At 34.7% G+C, this 26178-nt stretch overlaps 2 protein-coding genes and 1 long non-coding RNA gene across 7 annotated transcripts; all 3 read left to right on the forward strand.

The window, feature by feature from the left end:
• Positions 1 to 1591: 1591 nt before the first annotated feature.
• Positions 1592 to 5725, forward strand: LOC110603625. 5 transcript variants are annotated; one of them, XR_006348957.1, is made up of 3 exons: positions 1592 to 1872; positions 2250 to 5282; positions 5381 to 5725. It is a non-coding gene; the product is annotated as an uncharacterized LOC110603625 (long non-coding RNA). The 5 variants fall into 5 exon arrangements; XR_002486159.2 differs by having other exon boundaries at positions 2250 to 3694; positions 4209 to 5725; XR_002486157.2 differs by having other exon boundaries at positions 2250 to 3694; positions 4212 to 5725.
• A 1787-nt stretch (positions 5726 to 7512) lies between these two features.
• LOC110603624 (receptor-like serine/threonine-protein kinase ALE2) lies at positions 7513 to 14739 on the forward strand. The gene is made up of 16 exons (XM_021741421.2): positions 7513 to 8052; positions 8363 to 8482; positions 8558 to 8866; positions 8962 to 9108; positions 9217 to 9300; positions 9404 to 9496; positions 10127 to 10255; positions 10357 to 10521; positions 10632 to 10700; positions 10792 to 10890; positions 11020 to 11127; positions 11242 to 11613; positions 11704 to 12000; positions 12329 to 12718; positions 12829 to 13072; positions 13529 to 14739. The coding sequence occupies exons 1-16, from the start codon at positions 7971 to 7973 to the stop codon at positions 14217 to 14219; spliced, it is 3399 nt and encodes a 1132-aa protein (XP_021597113.1). The 5' UTR covers positions 7513 to 7970; the 3' UTR covers positions 14220 to 14739.
• A 752-nt stretch (positions 14740 to 15491) lies between these two features.
• On the forward strand, positions 15492 to 21697 carry LOC110602943 (transmembrane protein 258). Its single transcript, XM_021740552.2, has 4 exons — positions 15492 to 15654; positions 15767 to 15867; positions 21350 to 21428; positions 21519 to 21697. The coding sequence occupies exons 1-4, from the start codon at positions 15652 to 15654 to the stop codon at positions 21564 to 21566; spliced, it is 231 nt and encodes a 76-aa protein (XP_021596244.1). The 5' UTR covers positions 15492 to 15651; the 3' UTR covers positions 21567 to 21697.
• The last annotated feature ends 4481 nt before the right edge of the window (positions 21698 to 26178 follow it).

Here is a 26178-nt window from a genome sequence, read left to right on the forward strand (position 1 = left end):
AGCCACCTAATTCCTTAAAGGTATTTTAAAAAATACCAAATAGCAAAATTAAGATAATAATATTTACCATTACTTTTTAAAACTTTAAAATTCAAATACATAGTATATATTCTAGATATATAAATTTAGTGTTTAAACTTTCATCATTTACTGTATATTCTCAATCTCTCTTATAATTTTTATTATTTTTTATTATTTTAAAATTATTATTTATTTTTTAATAATGAATAAATTAACTATTATAATTAATATTACATGGTAATCGTCTAAAATGAATAATAAAATATAACTGCTATAAGCGTTTAAATGAATCGTGAAATGTAACCGCGAAATAAAATCATATGTTAAAAATTTAATACGTAAATACGCAATTCTATCCGTAAAAAGTAAAATCTTCACATCATATATATCAGATTCTTCATAAAAAAACTCACTCTCTCTTAAATAAATTGAGTTTTCATATAAAATTATTATTAGCGGACACTCGATAAAATTTCTTATTAATCATTCAATTATATTATTATCGAATTTTTTAAAAATATTATAATTAACTCTATTTTATTATAATATAAAAGTTAATTATCAAACAAATATAGGTATACAATTCTTATAACTACTTCAAAAATAATTTATCACGTTCATTATATTTTTGAGTTTAATAATTATGATTTGAGCGTTGGAGCGACTGCTATAGGTGTTAAACACTTTATTTCACATTCTCTTTTTTTGTATGATCGATTACAACTCTATTTCAGTTATATCAATAACTCTATTTAGTTTAATTTTATTTTTAAAATGTTTTTTAAAATATTTATTTATATTTAATAAAATTTAATATTTTAAAAATAAATATAATTAAAAAATTAATAATAAATATTATTTTTTTAATACGTGTAAAAAAATAAAATAAATAAAAATTATAAATAGTATTGATTATTAATTTATCATAATATTATTTTATTTATGTTGTTTAATGTATGGTTAAGGATACTTAGATCCATTTCCACATATAACAAATGAAGTTTTTATTTAATTTTAAACTATATTTCAACAAGATATAAAAATAAGTACTATAATATATATACCAACAAATAAAAAAAATTGTTAAATGTTAATTTCTTATAGTATTTACGAGTATGTGCATGCATAATTTATTTTTTAATTTTTTTTTTGTAATTTTACATTAAAAAAATAATGTTATTGTATTATATAATATATCATTATTATTTAAATTTCTTTCTGTTATATCTATTAATAAATTTAAAATTTAATAAATTAGGCCACCTAATTTCCTATGTGTATTTTAAAAAATTGCTTAAAGGAAAAAACTAAGAGAAAATATTTTTAATTAAATTTTTAAATTTTAAATTAAAGTACGTAGAATATATTATAAATATTTAGATTTAGTGTTTAAAATTAAAAAATAAGTATGTATTATTAATTTATCATAATATTATTTATATTTTTAACACATAATTAGATATATTTTGATATTTTATATTAAAACTAATTTATGGTCAAATTACATAAAAAAAAATATGGGAATATTTGAATAATTTAATAATTATTTATTTAAAATAATACAATACAATTAAATAAAACCCAAATTATGGAAAAATATCATCCAAACTGGCCTTGGCCGCATGAACAATATGGATGGATTCTCTCTAATTCCTCTCCGACCTACTTTATCGGCGATTACCGCATATGTGTGCCTAAAGATCTACCGATAGCGTCCAAAAATCGGCCAATTTGGGGTTCAAAATGGACGGTGTGAAAATTTGCGACTCCTGTTCTGGCTCAGAAGCAGTGGCAAATACACTTTCCTCTGTTCCATTCAACTTCCAAGTTCCATTCTCTGCTTCTTTTCAAGTAAGTAGAGGGTAAACATTGAATTAAGCTTTTGTTTTTTTACTTACATTGCTCATTTTAACAGTCAATTTCAGCTACTTGTTCGTTCTAATTGGTCACTTTTTGTCCATATTAATCGCTCAATACAGATTGAAGCTTATTTGATTGTCGTACATATGAATCTTGTCCATTTCTAGTTGCTGTATGGCCTTGAGTTTTTTTTTTTTTTTCTCTCTGTTAGTTGGCCAACCTTCGATGCATGAATCATGCATTATCTTTTCTATTATCTTTTTACCAGTTGCTACTTAATTAATAATTATGTATTCTAGGCGTTCTTTAACTCGTTGGTGCCTGCATTTGTTTCTCAGAAATTCACCCGTTCAATTCTCCTACTTCAGGTTCTACAATGACTTTCTTATCGAAGGAAAGAAAAAGGTCTAGATTTCAATTTTAAGCACAATTTTGCAGAGTGGAGCGGAGAGCTATTCTCACGGTAGGCATGGCTCTGAAAATTCTAACGGGTCAGTTTTCAATCAAAGGTTGATGGGTCCTTGCATGTATATTTCTGGTTTGGGTTCATGGTGTTCTGTCTCTCTCCATGTACATCAAATATTGATTTGGTTGTTTAGTTTTGCTCATTTTTGTATTCCTTCTGAATGATTTTAATTTACGTATATAATATAATAGCCCTATTTGCGTATGGTAATGAAACCTGTAATTATATTACAGATCAAAAGAATGCTGGTTCTGTTTGTCAAGCCCAGCGTGGATTCACATCTAATAATTACCACAAGAGAAACAAAGGTCCCGTTGTTCAAGACCATGTTCTATTATTACCAATTGAGCTACCTAGTACTGTCTTTACCCAACAATGTGAATCTGAACTGAAATTTCTTAACTACACCAAAGTGTTTATTCTCCCATCCAATAATTATGTATTAATTTAAACTTAATTTGTGGGACATACTATGATTTTGGCTTAATTTCATTCATTGATTGGTTGGGTGTACAATCGGTTCCCTATACCTGAACTTGTTAGATTGAGGTATAGTCTCAAACTATATCACAAGGACCAGGGAAAGGAAAAATGAAAATCCTTTCTTAAATATGTATCTAGATGCTTGATGTACTAGGGAGTGTGAATTGCTTACAAAGGCCATATATTTTTAATTGGCAATTTTAGGAGTAGCTGCTGCTACTGTTATTTGCCATTATCACTCTCTCTTTCTCTCTCTCTCTGGATTTTCTTGAAATTTTAAAATGTACAAGAATATTGCTCAAACATCTTTTCCGTTTATATGGGCATTTGTGGGATAAGAATGACAGAAACTTGTTGTTCACAGGTTGTAAATGATAGAACAATAACATCAAAGAGCCTTCCACTATTATTATTATGGTATTTAAGTTATTTTGTCTTCCTTTTTCTTTTCCATGTGCTGCTTCTGTTCCATCACCCAGTCTGGCTACTAGGTTTTAAATTTGTTGCCATGAAATGTAAGTACCATCATTCAAGTGTTTTGCGCATACATGTTGACTAGACATTCGTATGGAACTTTTCTCCTTGGTAAAAAAATAATCTGCAAATGCCAGAGTTTCAAGAAATGACATCTATCTATTGGCTTATTTTTCACTTCAAGTTGAATAGTTCAATGAAATTTCATGTTTCCAATGTATAATAGCATTGTTGTTTCTCTTGCTGTCACTAGTATTTCTAATGGCAGAAAATGGTTGAGGGACAGTTGGATAGGAACTATAGTTTCTTCATTGTGGAACTCCTTGTTGATCTGCATTATCGTATTTGGTCAAGAAGAATAAGGGATTTCTGGTGCAATTTGGATGTGAAGTAAGACACGATCATACTAAGTTCAACTGCCAAACATGAGATTCTGCTGATATTCATTATCTATGTTGGTTTGAATAACTGATATAACTTTAAAATGTGGTTACATTCACCAAACAATGGCAATGAGCTGTGGTATTTATTAATAATTATTAATTACATCTATTAGTTTTCAGCATATGCAAATTAGATGAAGTTTGTTGACCTTCCGTTAACAATATATCGACATTTCTTTTTGTTAGAGATAGGCGAGAGCTTCTAATATGCCCAGGGAGAATCTGTGTTGATGGATTTCTTGAAAGAAGACACTTATAGCTTGATACTATATCGAACTCAAAATCTTGAGGCACTGGGTTCACTTGTCCTTCCACATATGTGTCTTTCGCTCATCCCATCTCTTTCTAGCGTCAAAATTCAACACTTGCATATTCCCAAATACTTCTATTTGCAAGTAGCCAAACAGTTAGCATATCAAACTTTATAATAAGGATGAAATGATATATTTCGCATGTTTTAGCAGGATTGCTGAACATGCTTGGGAGGGCTGATTGGAGGACTTGTGAGCTTAGCAAAGAAGAGGAAATAAAAATGGTGGAAGAATTGAAGAAACTTTTGAAGATTTTGATCCGACTCAATGAACTTGGCCATAAGTCTTGTGCTTGATGCTGGTACACTAGGTCCTTCATTTGTGATGCTACTCTTATGGTACTTTCACTTGGATCACACTAGATCTTTTGGCTTCATATACAGCATGGATTTGTTGTTGGAGCAGAGTGGAGAACACTTCAGTATCTGCTAGCAGATGAGCACCCATTTAATCACATTTCATGAACTGGAAGAATTAGGAGTAACCTCTTGCTTTTCGGTTTATTAAAAATCCAAGCAAAAGATGAGGCCTTGACCCATCCAGGGCAAAGCCGTGCTTTTTTCATCGTTTCCCTGTTAACTTTCTGAATTTGGTGCTCAGATTCATCTATACAGCTTAGCAATTTTGCACTGGAACAAACAAAATACTGTCTTCGTCCCACAATTACTGTCATTTTAGAGAATTTTTTTGTCCCAAATTATCTGTCACTTTGAGAATAATTCTATCTTGCTTTCCATATATATCCTTATTAGTCTTTTAAGTCATTTAATACTAATATATGAAAAAAGCATGACCATCTAACGGTATTTTAGATAAATTATTATAAATTTTTCTAAAATAAATGCTCTTAATTGGTCTTCTTGATTTGGGTATAAAAACATTAAACGACAGATATTATATGGACGGAGATAGTAGTATTTATTTTGTGTAAACTAATCACAACGTTCTTACAAATGTTTGTGATATTTTCAGTCGAATTTGAAACTAATTGTTGCATTTTACAAATGCTCTTGATCCTGCCCTACTGCAGAGATGCCTAGATTTCTGTCTCACTTCGGATACTAAATATAACTCGTTGATGTATGAACTCGTTGAATACTAAATGCAACTTGTTCTGTGGTGGTGACCTCTACAGTTTGTTGGATTGTGGGTCACTGCAACTGGGTTGTGTTAATTGCAGATCTACATAGGTCTTGGAAAGTAATTGCAAATTTCAGGTTTCAGGTCAGGATACCTTTCCTGCATTTTCTGGCCATCAAAGTTTTGGGGACATGAAGATTGTGGTCCTAGGAACCAGGCTTATAATGTTAAGTTGCTTGCAGATAATGGCACAAAGGGTTACTCTAGCACCTTTGTGGGGGAAAAGTAACAAGCAAAAATGAAGGGAAGAGTGAGCTACAAGGATACTGTTGCATTGGTTCTTACTCTGGTCAATTGGTGGGCCTGGCCCTTTTATTTAAGCCTAAGCTTGCAGTAGCACTAATAAACAAGTTTCATTGGCGTTGATACATCATACATGTAATCTAATATATGTTGCATATACGCTTTGGCTTATTTTGTGGTTTGTTCACGTTGTAATCATCTTGGAAATTAAAAAAGAAGCATCCTTCTTGTGGAAGAAATGCTTTTTTTTTTTTCTTTTTTAATAATAATTTAGTTTTTTGTATTTTTGTTTCTTGGCGAGATCCAAGTAATTCCTTAATGTTTATTGATAATCGAGTTTGATTAGAATCAAGTTGGTACCTTCATCTTATTAGATAATTGAAAATTGCCATTTATTTATTTATTTCTTGTGTTTTGGGAGAAAGAACACCGACTAGTTCACGAACCTGCATAAAAAAAATGAAGAAATATATAGACAAAATATAATGGAGAGTAGCTAAAAATCAAGGTTGTTGGAATAAAAATGTCCATGTACAACAAAGCAGCATATGGGACTTTTGCTTTACTATAAACACATTTCTGGTCATCACGTGGAAGCAGAATATGCCCTTCTATGTAATAAACATGGTTACTCCATTTAGTAAAAAATGAAACTTTCATATTTTATCAATTAGGGTTAAACTTTATTAAAATATAGTTTAAAATGATTTATTTTTAAATTATTTCAAAGAGAAGAGTTTGTCTTGTAATTTTGTTACTTTTATTCATTAGGGTTTTCATTCTAAATGGATTTTTATAAAAAGGGATAAAGAGATTAATCATAAATATCCAACGAAGGGATTTATGTGGGGAATTAACGGTCCATCATTTTTAGTTAGGGGCCACGCTATATCTATAATCATTATTAGTATTGATGATTAGGCGGTGGTGCATTGGTATTTTTAAATATAAAACTCAAATTCAATTTTTAAAAACTGACGTCAGCAATTGGATGGCAACGGATCGAGTATTTTTAGATATCTGATCCGATTGAATTTTAATAAAACGAATTTGAATAGTTATAATCGTATTTGAGACGAATTTGAATTTTAAAAATAATATCCGTTGCGGGTTCGGATCGAATTCAAATTTTATATATAGGATACCCACTACCGAACCCGTTTATATAAATAATTAATTTAATATAAAAAATATATTTTACAATAATATTTATAAATTTTTTTTATATATTTTTATTTAAAAATTTAAATTTAAATATTTTTTAAAAATATTAAATTTTTTAAATGAAAATTATTAATAAAAAATATTTTTTATATAAATTATTAATTAAAATATATAAGATTAAACGGGTTTGAGTTTTATTCGGATAATAATAATCGAGTTTGGGACGGATTCGGATAATTTAAATTAATTTTTAATCGGATTCGGAACGGATTCGGATATTACTAATATAAATCGGATTCGGATTCGAATTCGGGTAGTTTAATTTTGGCGAATACCCTAGCCGTTTATCCCTAATCAGCAGCAGAGCAATAGTAAATTTTCCGAGTTTAATTTTTTATGAACTATAAAACGAATATATTTGAATTTTTATTCTATAAATAGTGAATAATTGGGTTATTGACTTTGATTTAAGCGATTTGGGGAATCAACTCATCACATAATTCTACTAATTAGTAATTACTGATGAGAATGCCAAACAAAGACTTAGAATATACTTAACACATAAAACAAGATCTTCACTTGTAATTAACAAGTTAAACTTCTCCACAATTACAAAACAAGATGAAGTGTCAAGATCTTCTATTGACACATGAAACACATCACTTTCTCAAAGTCTCTATCTTCAGGATCAACAACAAAAGAGAAAAATTCAAGTCAAGCAACCCACATTAAATAAATCCCCAGGAATTGGAAGCTCAACCTCCAACTTCAGAGTATTTTTTAAAATTTAAGAGACTAATAAATAAATTTTTATATACTAAAGGGACTAAACAGGAATTTTTCCAAAAAAATTTCATGAACTTGCCACTGACCTTTTCCTTTTCTTTTTTAACCAAGGCTCCTTCTCTCTCTAAATATTGTCCTGACAAAACTACCATATCTTTCTCTGTTACATAGCAGAGTGAGTATGCTGTGTTGGGTTATGGCCATTTTTTATTCTTTTTAATTATATTTTTTTGGGATTATTCGTTTGGTCTTAATTGTGTTTAGCTGTAACATATGCATGTGAAAAGGGTGGAGTTATCGCACATGGCAATATCAGAGGAAGAAAAAGTTGAGAGCTTTAGTTCACAGAGAAACCATTTCCTGGGTTCCTTTCAACAACCTGATTCTGGGTTTTCACAGAAACTATCTTGTCATTGCTTTTCTTACAATGTTTGTGGGTCTTGGCTAATCTAACTTCCTCTTTGTTATTGCTTCAAGCTACCTTTCAATCCCTTAACAGAGTCAATTATTCATCTTTGTGATTTTCTTTTTCTAACTCTATCATCATTGAGGGAGTCGTGAGATTTGGTGCTTAATGATATGGGTGCTGTGCTGCCAGCCACTCTTCAGCTGGTGAAACTGTGTGTCATTTGCTTTATTTTCACTATTCAAGGATCTACAGGTAATTTAACGATTTGTAAATCTACCTGGTTAGAAGTCCGGCCAGTTGAATTGATTACCAAGTTCACGTTGGTCTAATTAGTTTTGTGAATGTACTAAATTATTTGGTGATCTGGGTGCATAAAATTTCATCATCCTAATATTATATGATTTGTAAATCTACTTTGTTAGAAGTCCAGCCAGTTGAATTGATTCTGGGAGCTTATAGTTCTAGTAATCTGTAGTCATACGTCCAAGATTTAACAGATATAGCTGTATCTATCTTGATTTTGAATTCGTTACTGGATACTTTTTGTTTTTGTTGTCTTTAGGATACAATTTTTCCCCATCTCCAGCAATTTTTTCTGAGATTCCTCCTACAGAAGGAACAACTGCTCCCATAAGAAGGCCATTCAGAAGCAATGTGGCAGGCTCAGTATCTCAGCCAAATGGTAACTTGCATAAACTGCTCTTTTTGTTGACTGATTTTGATATTGTTTGATAAAGCTTCATCATTGACAATACAGGATCTGATTTAGCTCCTCCACTTGCATTACCACCACCCATGGCTGCGCCTTTGCCACCCCATGAAATTAGAGGGCTTGTACCATCTTTTTCACCTAGCAGCCCAATAGCAAGGATACCTGATAATGCAGCTCCTCCACCAGTAGTTTTTGAAGGACATGGGCCATTACTGTCACCAAGTATTCCTACTGTGAATCCACCATATAATACGGCAGCTCCACCATTAACTGCTGAAAGACATGAAGCAGCCGTGCCTCCAAATCCTTCTCTTGGAAATGAACCAATTAGACATAGTCCCGTTTTGGTGCCAGGTTGTCTACATAGCTTAATAGATTTTATTATGATTAACGTTCTTAAGTTCATTTTGGTTCTAATGGAATTGTATTTTTGTTATCTCTGGCGCCAGTTACAACACCCACAAACGATTTGCCTCCTGATTCACCAATTATCCATCCAAATGCACCTGCAACTTCACCAATTATCCACCCAAGTGAACCTGAAATTTCACCGCCTAGCACGCATCATAGTAATACATCATGGGCTTCTATACCAGGTATAGAATTATCATTGTTCCGTAACTCACACTCATGTAGATTCCATTTTGAATGGGCTGCGATTTGATCTTTCTTTTCCCTTCTGATTCTCCGAAATATGACATTAGCTGCATCTCCACCAAGGAAATTGGGCCGAAACAAGCCATCAGTCCATCCAATTGCACCAGCAATAATGCCATCTGTATCACCTGGTGTGCAATTTACATATATAGAGTTTAAATTGCTTTCCTGTTTCTCTTTTAATACAAAAACCCAAATTGACCAATTGCTGCTTGTTTATTTTGTCTGAAGCAGTTCCTGTTGTATCACCAATAGGACAATTGCCCCAAAATTCACCAAAAATCCACCCTGTTATACCTGGAGAAGCACCTTCTGAAGTATCAGGTTGTAAGTTAGAGGAAGCACCTAGATTTGGCTTTTGTCTTTTAAGTTGCTGCTGATTTGATGTTGAGACCATTCAACATTCTCATTTTCAATCTCACATGTAATACTTGCGATATATTAAGTATTGTTTTGATTTTTAGCAATGGATTGAAAGACCATGGCTGCAAGGAATCCTTAAAAATTTTCCTTAATGTGAATTGCTTCCTGCTGCTATGGAAATATATGTCATCTGAAGTGATACAAAACACATTGACATTTAGAATATTTTGCTTTGAACATGTTTCTGAAAATTGCCGTCACCAGCACAAAATTGTTAGGATGGAGCTTTGTTCATGATGATAAAAAATATGAAGTGCATGTCTGAAAGCTACTGCACACTAGAATATGCTGATCCACTGTGTTCACATTGGAATTGCATCTTTATTATTCATAACGTTTGGTTACATCCACTTTCTTCTTTTCTACACATTAGAAGAATAATTTAAGAACCACCATTCTTTTATATATGTAATCCCTAATCATTTTGCAAGGCGATGAATGTTTTTAATGACGCTGTGGATTACAATATTACGATGCATTCTCATTTGGTTTTGACTGGCAGTATTTTCCCATTGGTCTGCATCTGAATTTCAGATCCTGATACCTCTCACGCATCAGCTCCTACCCCAATCATTGACTGGAAAAAAGATGGAAGTCCTGTTGCTGCACCACCAGACGAAACATCCAAACATTTACCATCTGCAAACCATTCCCCAGCTGAAGGTATATACTTTTAAACTGCAAATTTTAACCAAATCACTAAGCACTGCATGAAGGTAATGAAATTTTGATAATAATAATAGTAGGTTCTTTTTCTTCTGTAGCTCCTTCAACACACAAAGCCATGAAACACCCATATGAGGCTGCAGTTCCATCTTTATTTACTCCTGCATCTTCACCTTCTATCCCATTTCACAAGGAGAACCATGCAAGGACCGAAATCAATAGTCCTGGTTCTTCATTATCTCCTTCCCCTTCAGAACAGCAAGGTATTCCTTTTATAGTTGAGAGAATTTCTAGTTGGGTACTCTTTATGGTCTATTTAACTCTTTAACATTTTCAGATCCATTTTTCATTTTATTCTTGGTGCTTTTATCAGGTCCAGCTATCTCTCCATCATTGCTTCCAACAAATAGGCAAGCACACGATGCTCCGCCCCTTAGTTCAGGTACCGTGATAGTGCACGCTTTGGTGTTTCATTTACAGAGCAGTGATATATGTGCCCACTTCAGTTTCTAATGCAGTTCCTTCATCTTCAGCTTCTGCACCACATTACCCTTACCCATTTTCTATGCCAGTTACCAATGTCTCACCTGCTCCTTCGCCCTCTCCAACAGCGGCATCTGGCTGGACCATAAGTAAGAAAACACTCAGCTACTTTCCATTTATTTTAAATTAATCAAATATTACTTCTGACTTGTCAACTTTGTTTGTCCACTTATTGTATGGTTAATTACTCACTTTTGATTACAATTGTATCTTCCAAGTGCCCGTCCTTTCCCCTAAAGTTTCTTCCTCTGGGTCTTCATCAAGGGGTCCAAAAATGCCACTTCCCCCACCAGTTCAAGCATTCCCACCTCCACCTCCTAATGAAGGTATGCAAAGAGGGGTTCTCTTTACAATTAAGTGTTTATATTACAGTTTTTTTTGTTGTGCCTAATATTTTCTTCATCTTACTGAAGTATAACTCAGGTTGGTTTTATCTTTAGATTGTTCAGCAACTGTTTGTGTGGAGCCATACACAAATACTCCACCCGGATCTCCATGCGGATGTGTCTTGCCCATGCAAGTTGGACTGCAACTCAATGTTGCACTATATACCTTTTTCCCCTTGGTTTCAGAGCTTGCTCAGGAAATTGCTGCTGGTGTTTTTATGAAACAAAGTCAAGTTCGAGTTATGGGAGCAAATGCTGCTGGCCAACAACCAGAGAAGACCATTGTCCTCATTGACTTGGTTTCCCTTGGAGAAAGATTTGATAAAATGACTGCACTTTTGATTTATCAGAGATTCTGGCATAAACAAGTAGCAATAAAAAATTCACTTTTTGGTGATTATGAAGTGTTATATGTGCGGTATCCAGGTGCTTAAATATGTATCTGCAGTTTTTGTTACTCCAATTCGAAGTTTCTTTTATCTTCTGGATATTCATCTGGAACCATTGCATTTATAGGTCTACCCCCTTCTCCGCCTTCTGCGCCTTCTGGCATTACTATAATAGATGATGGACCGTATTCAGGCAATGGCAACAATGCAAGGACAGTAAAGCCCCTTGGGGTTGACATACGAAAAAGACAACAAAAAGATGGGCTTGGTGGTGGCATAATTGCTATTATTGCTCTGTCAGCTTCTGTAGCACTAGTTTTATGCTCTGCTGTCGCTTGGCTGTTGGTGGTTAGACATAGAGGCCGCACGAGTCTACCAATACCAACTTTGCATCCTTTGCCAACTTCAATTGCAAAACCATCAGGTAATGCCTATGTCAGAAATCTAAAGCACTCTGTCTAAAAGTCAGGTGTAGATCCTCCATGCTTTGGGGTTTGGACTCAGCAAAAATATTACTATCACATTAAAATAATAATAATAAAGTAAATAAATAAATGACTACTTGAGGTATACAACTCTAATTCTGTAAGTTCATGTCGTAGTGTTGGAATTTTATGTGTGCCTTGCATAAGCTTTAATTCTGTACATTTTGGTTCTGTCCTAATATATTTCTTTTAGATTTATCTAACAATTGGACCATTTAGAATTTTCCTATGTTTTGAAATGAAGGAAAAAAAAAAAAAATTTTGTAGGAACAACTGCCTCAGTGATTGGAAGTGGTCCTACTTCTGCGTCCTTGTCATTTGGATCTAGTATTGCACCTTATACAGGATCAGCCAAGTCCTTTAGTGCAAATGATATAGAAAAAGCTACAAATAAATTTGATGCTTCAAGAATACTTGGGGAAGGTGGCTTTGGGCTTGTTTACAGCGGTACTCTTGAAGATGGGACCAAAGTGGCAGTGAAAGTTCTGAAGAGGGATGATCATCAAGGTGATCGAGAATTCTTGGCAGAGATCGAAATGCTTAGCCGTCTTCATCACAGAAATCTGGTCAAGTTGATTGGTATATGTACAGAGGAGCGTGCACGCTGCTTGGTGTATGAACTTATACCAAATGGCAGTGTGGAATCTCATTTGCATGGTAGTGGTTTTGCTTTTTCTTTATATTCATGCTGGATTTAAGGAATTAATCAATTTTCTTTAATCTATAAATTTCATGCAAATGGTTATGTTGGCATCCTTTTTTTTCAGGGGTTGATAAGGAATCTGCTCCACTTGATTGGGATGCACGGGTCAAGATAGCACTAGGTGCAGCTCGAGGTCTTGCTTATCTACATGAAGATTCAAGTCCTCGTGTCATACACAGGGACTTCAAGGCTAGCAACATCTTGTTAGAACATGATTTCACACCAAAAGTTTCTGACTTTGGTTTGGCTCGAACTGCCATGGATGAGGAGAACAGACACATATCAACCCGTGTAATGGGGACTTTTGGGTAAGAATTCTATTTTCGTTGTATTCAGTCCTTTCATATTCCCTTAGTTGCACAAGACGACTCATGGTTGATTACCTGGCATACCTTAATCATACACTTAAATGGGGAGGATAACTCTACAAGCAAAATAGAACAGAAGTAGACTTGTTCAGTCCTCTTTCTGTATGATCTGTCTATTAACTTTGCACTTTTGAGGGTCATTAATATTTGCAGTACTTCCAAAGAAATTTTTTGATATTTGAAAGTTCATGACAACTTCGCATAAAGGAATCAAAATCACGTCTTTAACTCGGACCTACTAATGATGATAAATAGCTATTATTAGATTCTTTGTTTAGAGAAAACAAAGATGAATTTTTTGGTCACATCGGCGGGTATATTTGAGTTCTGAACTTCGATTGTGTTAACAACTTACTGAACTGATGCTTCTGTTTTCGTGACAAATATTTCATCCAGGTATGTGGCTCCAGAGTATGCCATGACTGGTCATCTTCTTGTAAAGAGTGATGTATATAGCTACGGTGTAGTCCTTTTGGAGCTCTTAACTGGAAGAAAACCAGTTGACATGTCACAGCCACCTGGTGAAGAGAACCTAGTTGCATGGGCCCGTCCGCTTTTAACAAGTAAAGAGGGGCTGGAAACAATTATTGATCCATCTCTAGGACCTGATGTCCCTTTTGACAGTGTAGCCAAAGTAGCAGCCATTGCTTCAATGTGTGTGCAACTGGAGGTATCGCACCGTCCTTTTATGGGGGAGGTCGTGCAGGCGCTGAAACTAGTATGCAACGAGTGCGATGAGGCAAAAGAAGTAGGTTCAACAAGTTCCAGGAGCCAGGATTTTTCTGTTGATATGGATGTTGGAATCGGTGCTGGCTCAGGAAAGTTGCCGGATCCTTTCCAGATCCAAACTATAGTACCGGATTATGATTCTGAGCCGGCTTTAGAGAGGGGATTATCAATGTCACGGTTGTTGAGTACGTCGGTCAGGTATGGGAGGCAGGCATCTGGATCATTTAGGAGATACTCTAGCTCAGGTCCATTGCGAACAGGGAGGAGCAGACATTTGTGGCAGAGAATGAGGAGATTGACTGGAGAAATTGCGAGCGAGCACAGGTTTAGCTTCAGACGATGGTCAGATTCACATTGACAATAAAACAAAACGTTTTGTGAATACTTAATTTGAAGCCTGGATTTAGTTCTCCATGCAAACAAGAAAGGCTTCCAGGAATCTGGAACAGCAAAACAAGTTATTGAAGGAATTTGAAGCCAAGAGTTCTTGGCATGCGGCCGACGGGAGCGTATCATGGTATCACAGCCTGGAACTGTGGAACAAGCTATTTACTGGGAATTCAGGAATTTGAAGCCATGACTATAGACAATGATGTTTGATGCTGATCAGATGCATCTCATCCCTGCATTGCCATGTTACTAGAAGGAAGAATTTTCTTTTTAAATTTCATGAAAAGCAGCTGTTTCTTACTTCCAGAGAGAATTCAAATTTCCAGTAGTATATAAAAATTTGTACATGTATAGAAGATTATCATACATGGTTGCATGATTGATGACCATCTGATGCTTCATGTTCTAGATCTGCAGAGTCATTGCTCCATAAAAACCATGTCTATTAGTGTTGCTGATATAAAATCAATTCTTGAACTCTTACCTGATAATTTAAGCTTTTATGTTGTCTGATTTATTATAAAATTGAATGCGTATAATAATATTAAAAAGTATAATTAAATTTATCATTAATACCCATTGAACTACTTAGCCCCATTGACACTGATTAGCAGTTTACACTGTAGTGGATCTCACCGGTTCCGACGTGGTTCTCGCTAACTATTAGAATTGGAGTTAAACCTTTACTTCTTTCATTTTTATAATTTATACTTGAAATCAAATTTTATCACAGTTTCGATATCATTTTAAGCAATTTTGATTTCGATATAATTTTAAGTAATTTTAATACGATTTCGGTTTAATTTTAATTTTAATTTTTTTAATTTTAATTTTAATTCAAATCTTAATTTTTTAAATAAAATTATAATACTATTATGTTTATTTTAAAATAATAAATAATTAATATCGAAATAGTAATATTAATATTTAAATATTAATATTTATTATATTATATTTTATATTAATTATAAGATCATATTGAAAATATATAATATATAAAATATATTACTAAAATTATATAACATAAATATAATATCACTAAATTTATTTATAAAACATATATATATATATAATATCGATTGAAGATAAAATTATTTATAAAACTTATTTTTATCCAGCGGTCAACGCAACAGCGATTGGAGATCCCATATTCCAGACTAATCCAACGTAACGGAGGGCTCAGATTTCTTTCAATGAGAGTCCACGAAACTTTAACGTGGCGACGGAGCACTGGACAATACGTTGAGTCATGAGGAACGGGACTCATCTCCCCCGAGACATATAAACTGAAGCTCAAGCCACAGCACTTAGCCTATTAAGATTGCTAGCGCGTGGCTACACTCTCCTCGATCCAGACCAGAGCGAAGAGAGATCACCTGCTTCTTTCTCAGTCGTCGCCAATGGTAAACCTCACAATTCCTGAGCTCTCATTTTCGTAGATCGCCTGAAAATATAACTTTTGTATTCTGTTTTTTGCTTGCCTTAATTGTTTCTTTTGTTATTCTGCTTTTGAAGTCTCCAAAACCGATCACGAGCCCCGTTCCTGTGACATGGTATCCAACCCTAGCCGTCTCTATGCTTGCGATAGGCCTTGTGATCACTGCTTCCTTCTTCATGTAAGCTCGATCCGTTCTATAGAAATATCTCTCTGTTGAGCGTTTGGATAGATCTATGATTGTGATAGACTGATTTGATGCCCTGGAATTTGTATACTTGACAATTGTTCTTCTTCTGGACATTATATATTTAATATTGACCTTAAGTTTGGGTGAGTTTCATGAAATTCATTTGGGGACTTTTAGGTTTGTGGTCATCTATAATGCATCTTATGTTTGGGTGAAAACAATAGAGAAGGCTAGCTTTTGGTAAATTATGAATTTTTGGTTAAGTATGCTGCTCCCTTGTCATTCAACAAGGACAATGACATTACCAAAATGCTTGCTATATATTATTTCGTTTTTTTTTTGCTTTATATTTTAAAATATACTCTCAAATTTCAATTCCAGTCCTTTGTTTTCCCCTCTCCCTTGAGCATATAAAAATATTTTTATGCTGTAGTATCAAATGGTACTCCTAGGTGCTACTTCGCTCTTTGTTTGTATGCTTAATTTTGTGTGGGAAATGAAGAGAAAAGAAAAAAATATAAATTTGATTTACTTCGTATTATTTGGATAAATTATCAGAAATCGGAGAAATACAATTTCTCTCTTGAAGCAAAAGATGGGAAAATGATTATTATATCCTCTCAAGCTAAGAAAGAGAGGCTGTAGAGAAATGATGATATTTAAGTATTTTAATGCACATAATACTCATTTCTCTCTATTTCCCACCATTATGAAGAGAAATATTTTGTGTTAAACTCTAGGAATTGAGAAATTGAAGAATTTGAGGAATGTAATTTTTCCTCCTTTCTCTTATTTTCTCTCCTCTATTTAATGTTTAAATGAGAGAAATTGGGGAACTTAAAAATTCCTTTTCTCTTTTCTCCATTTCCCTTAATCCAAACAAAGGATAGAGTTTGACATGTTGCTTTATTTTTTAATATTTCATGAGATGTTCATAAGATATTAGAAGGTTTATGCATTATATTTATGTGGAATCTTCATTGAACTAATAGAAGATATGCTTAAAAAAACCTAATAGAAGATTATGAATGGTAAAATTTCAATTGCAATTGTAAAGTTTGATATGTCTTTTGACATGAATTAAAAAGCATATTTAATTAGCGTGTATTATCACAAGACTTTAGTAAGTTATAGGAAGATTATTTTGTTTATCCCTTTCATCTCTGATAATTCAATTTCTATTTCTGAGCTTTCCTTAATCCTTATTATGTTGTGGAGTTAGTTTATGATAATGTTGAGATCCGGTGGGGTGTCCAAATAAGGACACCTAGGCAAATGTCTGATTCGCTGGATTGATCATTGATTTGTGATCGGTCCGTTGGGTCTCTCCATACTTGGCTTTGAGGAAGGGGTCCTGTAAGCTGAAAAAGACATTCAGGGATCCACCGGAGGAGATCTCAGTGGAGACTCTCCGACGCTCAAGTCAAATTTGAGAACTTAGTGGAATTAAGGGAAGTAAAACAGAGAAGAGAAGAGAATAATAGTTTAGGGTTCTCTCTGTATGACGGGGAGAGAGAGAGATAGGTCATTTTTCAGAGAAGGAGAGATTCATTTTTTAGGGTCAGTTCGGTGTATAAATATCTTTAAATAAAATTGATGTCCCTGGTGCCATGTCTCCTCCTGATGGGGCAAGATGCTTTTGTGTAGGTGTATCAGGCAGTACATTAATAATGGGCTATAGGACAATATATGTAGAGTTGGCCGATTTGTACCCTTTACATGCGCGCTTATGATCCCTATGTTGTACCAAGGAGGCGACCAGCTCATCATAGGAGGTCGGCATCTTTACCCTGGCTTTATCAGGTCGTGCCGGGTTTATCCGACCTACATAGAAATGAGCTCCTTTCGGTTACTAAGATCGGCCACGTCGGCGTTCAAAGTCTTGTTATAGTATGGGTTTTTGAGGAGGTTGGTCTATCTGTTCTCTCCGGTCTTTGAGGTCGGTCTGTCCGTTTCGGACTTTGGTAAACTCATGAGTGTTGCTGGTTTGATTTTTTGTACTCAATAGATCGGGCTTCTTATTGTTTGGTTCGACCAGATGGAAAGACTTTCAATTCACTTGTACACGTGTTACGATCTTGGAGGTCCTATTTTTTATACGTTATCAGCTGCTCTTTCACTTCTCTGATGGTTATTTATGACCGTCGAAGAAGGAAACCCATCCTACTAATTCGACGCCTCTTGTTTGTTTGGTTGACGCTTATGAATTTCGAAGGGAAGTGCGATCAATAGAATTGATCAACTTAATATAGACCGAACCGAGAGAGCAAATTTTTTATCCTAATAATCATCCCTTCGGAAGGTCTGATCTTAGTGGTCTTTTTCATAAAAAGTCTGCTATTTGTAGTTTTTTCTTTTGGAAGGTCCGACTTGGGTGCTCTGCCCTTCTAGCATTGCCTTTTCGACTTGACCTTAATGGCCTACCCTTTTGGGTCTTCTTCTGAGCATTTTACTCTGAGGCGTCTTTCGGGCTTTAAACCCTGGATCTTTTAATAAGCATTTCAGCTTATTGGTTTCACGAGCGGTTTGGCTCTTTGCTAGGCTCTTTAGCTTTTAACGTTCGTCTAAGCTCTTTGGTTTTCTATATCATTCCGGACTCTTTAATCCTGACTATTTTTATGAGCATTTTAGCTCTTTTCCAAGCTTCTTAGCCTTGATTTTTCGTTCGAGCTCTTTTGACTCTCTGTATGATACTCTGGGCTTTTTAGCACTAATTTTTTCTTTCGAGCTCTTTGGCTCTTTATAACTTCCGAAATTTTTGCCCTCAAGCACTTTCCGGGCTATTTTCGCCCTTATCTGCTTTTCGGGCTATTTGCCCTCAAACTTCTTCTCAGCGTTTTTGCTCCTCCGAGCTATTTGCCCTTAAGTATTTTGGGCTCAAAGTCCTGATTCTTTATTCCGGGCTATTTGCTCTTAAAGAGATTTCGGGCTTTTTGCCTCCGACCTTAGTCCAAGCATTTTGGATTTTTTCTTGTGTTTCTTGTGGGGCATGCTCAACCCTTGTCATTGTGTATTGTCAATCCATGCTCTTTTTGGAGGGGACCTAGAAGTACTTGACACTGGATCTCATTCGAGCGCTTTTGCTCTTTGTCATCTGAGCTCTTTGGCTCGCTGACATGCTTCTAGACTTCTTTTTTCTCAACTCGGCTTTTTGGTGTCGGAGGTCAATTTCCGAGGCCAGTCACCTACCTCATTGAGATCTTCATTTCCTCAATTGGTTTTGTAGTGCCGACGGTCTATTTCCAAGACCCGTCACCCACGTCATTGAGGTCTTCATTTCCTTAACCGGTTTTGTGGTATCAACGATTTTATTTCCGAAACTGATCACCTACCTCATTGAGGTCTTCTTGGTTTTATGGCCGAGGCTTCCAGGTTTATTAGCCGTATTCTTGCTAAATTTATCTGCAAAATAAAAGCTTGCACAGAACATATGTAACAAGAATGCTCGTTGTTAATTTGAATAACAAGATATTTAACTTCATATTTCAACTGAATGTAAAATATTAATTTTGTCCAATTATATCATCTCATATAATTTCAAAAAATTTAATAAATAATATTTTTCATGCATAAATCATTCTACAGCTTTTAATTCTCATAGCAGCATGCTTAAGCAAATAATACCATTTTTAAGGTTTATTAGCTTTGTTGTCTTCTAGTTTTATAGCCGAGACTTCTAGATTTATTAGCCTTGTTCTTGTTTTTAAAATTTATCTGCAAAATAAAAGTTTGCACAGAGTATATGTAATAAGAATGCTCGTTGTTAATTTGAATAACAAGATATTTAGCTTCATATTTCAACTAAATGCTAAATATTAACTTTGTCCAACTATATTATCCCATATAATTTCAAAAAATTTAATAAATAATGTTTCTCATGCATAAATCATTCTACAGCTTTTAATTCTCATAGCAGTATGTTTGAGCAAATAATACCATTTTTAAGGAATTCATACCGATATTAATCACCGATGAAAACTTTTTAAATTGCTTTTAAAATACTATCATGCCTAAGCATATATTCAGAAAGACTACTATTTGAAACTAGTCATGATAATAAAAATATTTTGAACTAAAGAGATAACTGTACAGTTTGGTTAACTTGCGCATGTCACCTCTCTTTCACGCCGGGCGGATTGCTCGTGTTGTATTCCCTTCTCACATTGGCATTAGCCTTTTTCTGACTTTCACTGTGTGGTTTTTAGATGTCGTTAGCGATTCTTGAGTCTTTCATCATCTTTCTTCCTTTTGAGGAGGTCGGTCTGTCCGTCCTCTCCGGTTTTTTAGGAGGTTGATCTGTCCATTCCGGATTTTGATAAACTCAGGAGTGTTGCTTGTGTGATTCTTTGTATTCAATAGGTTGGACTTCTTATTACCCTATCCGACCAAATGGAAAGACTTTCAATTCATGTTTACACGTGTCACGATCTTAAGGGCTCTATTTTTTATACGTTATCGATTTACATTTCTGTTGGAAGTGTTTTCCTTGTTATGTTGTGGAGTTAGTTTATTTTTCTGCTGGAAATGCCAATTTATAAATGTGTATAAGGTGGGAAAAAAATTTATATTTATCTATATTTGGCATAGTGCATTTTCAAGTTCTTTTTGTTTTTCAGTTACAACTCAAGGTTTGTTTTCAGGTTTGGACTTACGGGAATGATGCTTTTAGTCAGACATGATAACATTGCGGCTGTGAATTGCTATTATTTTACTCTTATTCGTACTTCTAGCCTATATTTTCAAACTGAAAATGTTGCTTTCATTAATGGATTTTTCTTCTTCCTTTAGAAGTGCTGTTCTTCTTAATGGTCACAAAATTCTTTTATGTTGGAAAATGATTTTCTTTCGAAAAAACAAGGGGGAAAAAAAAAGAAGTGCTATTTTTCACAAAAAGCAGGTCAGGCAAGGACTTTTGCGTCTTTACCCAGCTTTTGCCTGATTATTTGGACCTTTTAGTTTTGCCCTAGCTCCCAACCCATTGCTTTTAGCTTAGTGTTGTTGAATTTCTTTATATTTTTCTCTCTTTTCTTTGGCTGGATGGAGATCTGTTTATTCAAAGCAGTGAAGCACTATTTAATGTTGCATTTCAAAACTCAAAATATCACTCTGAACATGCTGTATTTAGTGGCTCTCAATTTAAGTGTTGACGGATAATTATGCTCTAAAATATGATAATGTCATTTAATAATTTTTTTGAATTAAGGTGGTAAATAAGAATATGGATTACTTGTGGTTAAATTGTACATGATTTTGACACCAAAAAGAAAAAAAGTGGACATGATACTACTGGAATTGCTAAAGTACCACCAAAAATGATGTGGATTGTGGATGAGTAATTATGTTGATTTAATTTCATGGGTATGTGTCACCTCGGATTGTATGGGTTGGATTTTCCCTTGAATTTCTTAATCCCTTCAATTGGCTGAAAATCGAAGTATTCCATTCTAGTTTATAAAATTTGTATCTTGTGCAGCTATGAAGCAACCTCATCTAGGCGAAACCGCAGTCTTGCCAAGGAGCTTACAACAGGAGCATTTGCATCTTTCTTTCTGGTAGGGTTGCATGTATCTACTGAATCACCAGCTGTTGGTTTTTGTTTTTTTGGATTAATTGCTGACAGTTGATGGTGGTTTTTGGTGCAGGGTTTCGGGACTTTGTTCCTGCTGCTTGCTTCTGGTGTTTATGTTTAGGGTCTTATTGTCGAACCAATGAAAGTCTTGCTCCTAATGTTGAACCAATTAATTTTTTTGATAAACAAGTCAAAGTTATGCATGAAAGATGATGGTTGGATTGCTAGTTAATATTTTTGTTTCCTGGTTAATCAGCGTTGGAAATACTGGTTATAACAACAATTACTTCTAGTGGTTTCTGGTCTAAGGAACTCTGCCTATTAACGGTGAGCAGAAGTCGGTTTTAATTAAAAAATCAAACTGAATCTATTTAATTTGGTAATTCGATAATGTTTAGTTTATTTAATTTGGTAATTCGATAATGTTTAATTTGTTTCATTTGTTGAAATTGTTGTTCGAGTAATTTGGATTCTGCAAATGGATAACTGTGATGGAAATTTGAGGATTGAAAACTTACGCTTCGGTTCGATTAGAGTTACCTTGTACTTAGGTTTGGTTCATAATATTTTGCATTTTGGTGGTTCAGTTGTATTAATGTGATTTGGTTCGGTTGATTGAACCCCTAATTTTAAGTTTCATGGTGGCTTTTGGAAAGGACGCCAGTTGCTTTGTTGTCTTGTTACCTTTGGTAGATAATATTGTTATGAGGGGGAAAGAATGTTTAGAATTGCTATATTTTTCAGCTTTGTATTTCACATAATTTTTAGTGGGGAGGAATAAAATTGCCACTTCCTGATTTTTACCATCTGTTACTAAGATTTTTCTCTCGAATTAAAAAAAGCAATAAATATATTAAATTTTAACAATAATGGATATAAAAAAATATTATATTATTTTTAATTAAAATGTGTATATAAATAATATAAATCTAATTAATATTCCGCTTGTTGAATGATAAATTAAAGAAAGAAAATATTTATTAAAACGTTGAAAGTCATGACAACTATTTTATATAAAAAAATCTTAAAAATGAGAAATAAGAAAAGCTGATGGAGTAGTTGATAATGAATTCAATTTTAATTTTAACTGATATAAGGACTTTCGTGATCTTTAAGGATCGGAGGATGCATGCATAAGGCTGAGTAGTGTTCGAATTTAATTATACAAAACTGAAAAAAAAAATCAATTTACATCATACGAGTGCTAGTTCTTCCATTCATTTTCAATTCGGTAACTAACGTAAGAGTTATGTATTTTAGCTTTTTCGTTAATTTTTTATTTATAAATATTTAATTATTTACTGACGTACCCTTCTCTTTCTTTATTTTTTTTAGAAGGTAGATTCATTTATCATGTTTCAAACAAATAAGTACAAGCCTAAAATAAACATGTTAAAAAAATAGCATCTGAAATACAATACAAGAAAAAAAAAAAACAAAACATAAATCCACGCAAATGTCATCTTAGAAAACTTCAAAGTTCAATATAAAACCCAACAAAATCAAACCCTAGAGACTTAACGTGATACCAAACTCGAAACACTTTTTTAGTAGCAGCGCTCGTAATTTTTAAGGGATGAGTCGTCTATGCTAAAAAAGAAAAAGAGTCTCCGACTATAATAGACCCAACGGCCATGAAGTCATTGCATTTGGTAAGAAGACTACCGCAAATAGAGGAAGTTCATAGAGGGAACACAACCTCAAAGTTCTTATACAGGTGAAAGCCATAGGCTAAGACATAAATGCTCTTTTCAACTTACATGCAACTCAGAAAGATCAAGAAAGAAATCAAACACCCACCCATGTAAAATAGATAAACAAAGAGACCTCCAATATCTGCACCAGATCTACTCATTGGGAAAACAAAAAAAGAGCTAGAAAAAAATCATATGGAGGTAGGAGGAGGAGAAACCCACTCTTCGAACAGTGATAGAGAAGGAGTCCAGACAAAGAGGAGTTGAAGCATCAATAGAGGACAGGAGCTAGCCTCCCATAAACCAAAAGAAGAATAAAACTGAGAGAATCTCTCTCTTTCCTTAGTATTGCTTTGGAGAAAGTGGAGACTAGTATGGAGAAAGGGTTGAAAAAAATTGCTTATATAATTTGAATAGGTTATGCAAATAGGAATCGTTAGAGGAGTAGAAAGAGAGAAAGAGAGAAAGAGAGAGAAAGGAGAGCGAAAGAGAGGGGAACGAAAGGGGAACGGGTTAAGGTTATGGTTTGTGGGTTTTCATGCTTCCTTTGCTTTATCGTTGGTATTTTGGGAGTTTTTGATTTACGCTTGTTGGTTTGATCTTGTGTTCTTCCCCTGCCTTCGGGTAGGGACGGTGGTTGTGTATGTGTTTTGTTTCTATTTTCTTTTATTTTTGCCTCTGTCCATTTGGTTCCCCTCGCCATGTTAGATGTGTAGGTGTATTTTGGTTTTGTTGCTATTTTCTTATTTATTATCCAAATCTCTGGCGCTTTATCAGGAGGGGTTTTATTATTTGGATGTTTGGAAGAGACTTTGTTTTACTATTATCAAGGGAGGATCCCGACTATGCACGCTGACAACTTGGGACGGTATCGCTAATCTAATGACTACCACTCTCATAGGCCGCTATAATGCTGTGAGTTCTGCCGCATCTCCTCCTTTGTGTGTTGTCGATTCAGAGCTGTTTTGGGTTGCTTTGCCTGAGGCTTCTTGGTTTTCTTTTGTTGCATGTGTGGTATCTATTTTGGGTTGTGTGTTATTTTTTTCTATGTGTTTCATGTTCTCTACCGGCCATCGTTGTCACCGTCGAAGTATTGCATAAAATGCGGTGGGTCGGTGAAGGCGAAGCAGTAGGCATTACTTGGTTTATTACATAATAATAACTCAAAGAATGTCATGTGTTTGCACTCGAAGACAAGGCCACATAGTAAAAGTCTGATAAGGTGATACTCAGTCCTACCTAAGGAAAAGAAGACATAGACGCTTTAGATTTCGGCTCTACATCAAGACTCACCCTTCCTTGGAGAGGTTGGGTCTTCGCAGAAAGTTACCGTTAGCAGATACAATTTAGTAGACCCCCTTTACGTTTATAATCATGGGATCCCCGACCAATTAGTCGGTTAGATCCCTTATCAATGAGCCGGTCACATCATTATTGGATTTACATGAAATACTATAATTAACTCCCTCTTTTTATGGTATAAAAACTAGTGATTACAGAAATAAAAGTACGCAATTCTTACACTACTACTCTTAGTTTTAAGTAATTCTTTATACTCGCCCTATTTTCCAGTTTATTGACTTTAGTGTCGGAGTGATTGCCGTAGGCACCAACCACCTCACATTTTCTTTTTTGCAGGTTTAACCAATCGCAACATAGTTCTATTTTCCAATTACATCATTTGGTTCCGTGGCCAAAAAATCCATCGAATTCTCTCTATTTATTTGGATTAAAATCGAACTCTTATTCTCTTTTTCTTAAAAAGAAATCTTTTTTTTTCTCTCTCTAAATGGATTCATGAGCTGCTGCTAAGGTTACTATAGGCCATCCATGTGTCGGTCGTGTATAGCAAGACATTTGATGTAAGGCCACGAGGCGGGTATACGCCAGACCGACAAACCGCATGTTAGTCCCGTTTCACAAGAAATTTCTAAGGCATTTGATACCAAGCCATAAGGTGGGTATACGACAGGCCGATAATTGGATGTTAGTTAAGTTTCACAATAAGTTTCTAAGGTATTTATTGTTAAGCCATAAGGCGAGTATATGCCAAACTGACCAACTGGGTGTTAGTCTCGTTTCACAAGAAATTTCAAAGGTATTTGATTTCATGCTACAAGGCGGATATACGCTAGGCCAACAAACCGAGTGTTAGTCCCATTTTACATGAATTTTCTAAGGCATTTGATGCCATGCTACAAGATGAGTATACACTAGGCCGACCAACCGGGTGTTGGTCCCGTTTCACGTAAAGTCTCCAAGGCATTTGTTACTGCAACCACTTCTGGAAATCCAAAACTTTTTGAAGGAAGAAAGCCCATTGTAGGCGGGCGAGACTTTTTGACGATCGGTAAAGGTGGGACGGACTGCTAAGTGGGTAAGTGGTCTATAAGGAGGAAAATTACCAAAAGCTCATCAAGGTTGGAAAAAACTACCAGAAGCTCATAAGGGCTGAAAAATACCCAAGAGTTCGTTAGGGCTAGTCGGGGCGAGAAAATAATCGAAAGCTCGTTAGGACTAGAAAATGCCTGGAAGCTCGATACGGCTGAAAAATGCTCGGAAGCTCACTAAGGCTAGAGAAAACCCGAAAATTCGCCAAAGCATTATTATATCGCTCGGATTAATTTTGATCAAGCACTAGACAAGATCTTGAATCGAGCTGGTCGGCAGAGCGAGTAGAAAGAAAGTAAGAACAACACGCCCTTAGTACTTCAAATATTATATAATAATAACACAAAGAAGGTCATGTGCTGATATTCGAAGACAGGGTCACGTGGTAAGGGTTTGATTATGTGATACTCGGTCCCACCGAGGGAAAAAAAAAGACCCGAACGCTTTAAGTCTCGAGTTCATATAAAGACTTGCCCTCCCCTGAAGAGGTCGGGTCTTCACAGAAAATTACCGTTAGTTGCTACAATCCAACAAACTCACTTTACACCTATCATTATGGGATTTTCGATCAATTAGCCAATGAAATTCCTTATCAACGAGCCGGTCATATCATTGCCGGATTTACAGAAAATATTATAATTAACTCTT

This window comes from Manihot esculenta, chromosome 16 (assembly GCF_001659605.2).
Source record: "Manihot esculenta cultivar AM560-2 chromosome 16, M.esculenta_v8, whole genome shotgun sequence".
Classification (NCBI taxonomy): domain Eukaryota; kingdom Viridiplantae; phylum Streptophyta; class Magnoliopsida; order Malpighiales; family Euphorbiaceae; genus Manihot; species Manihot esculenta.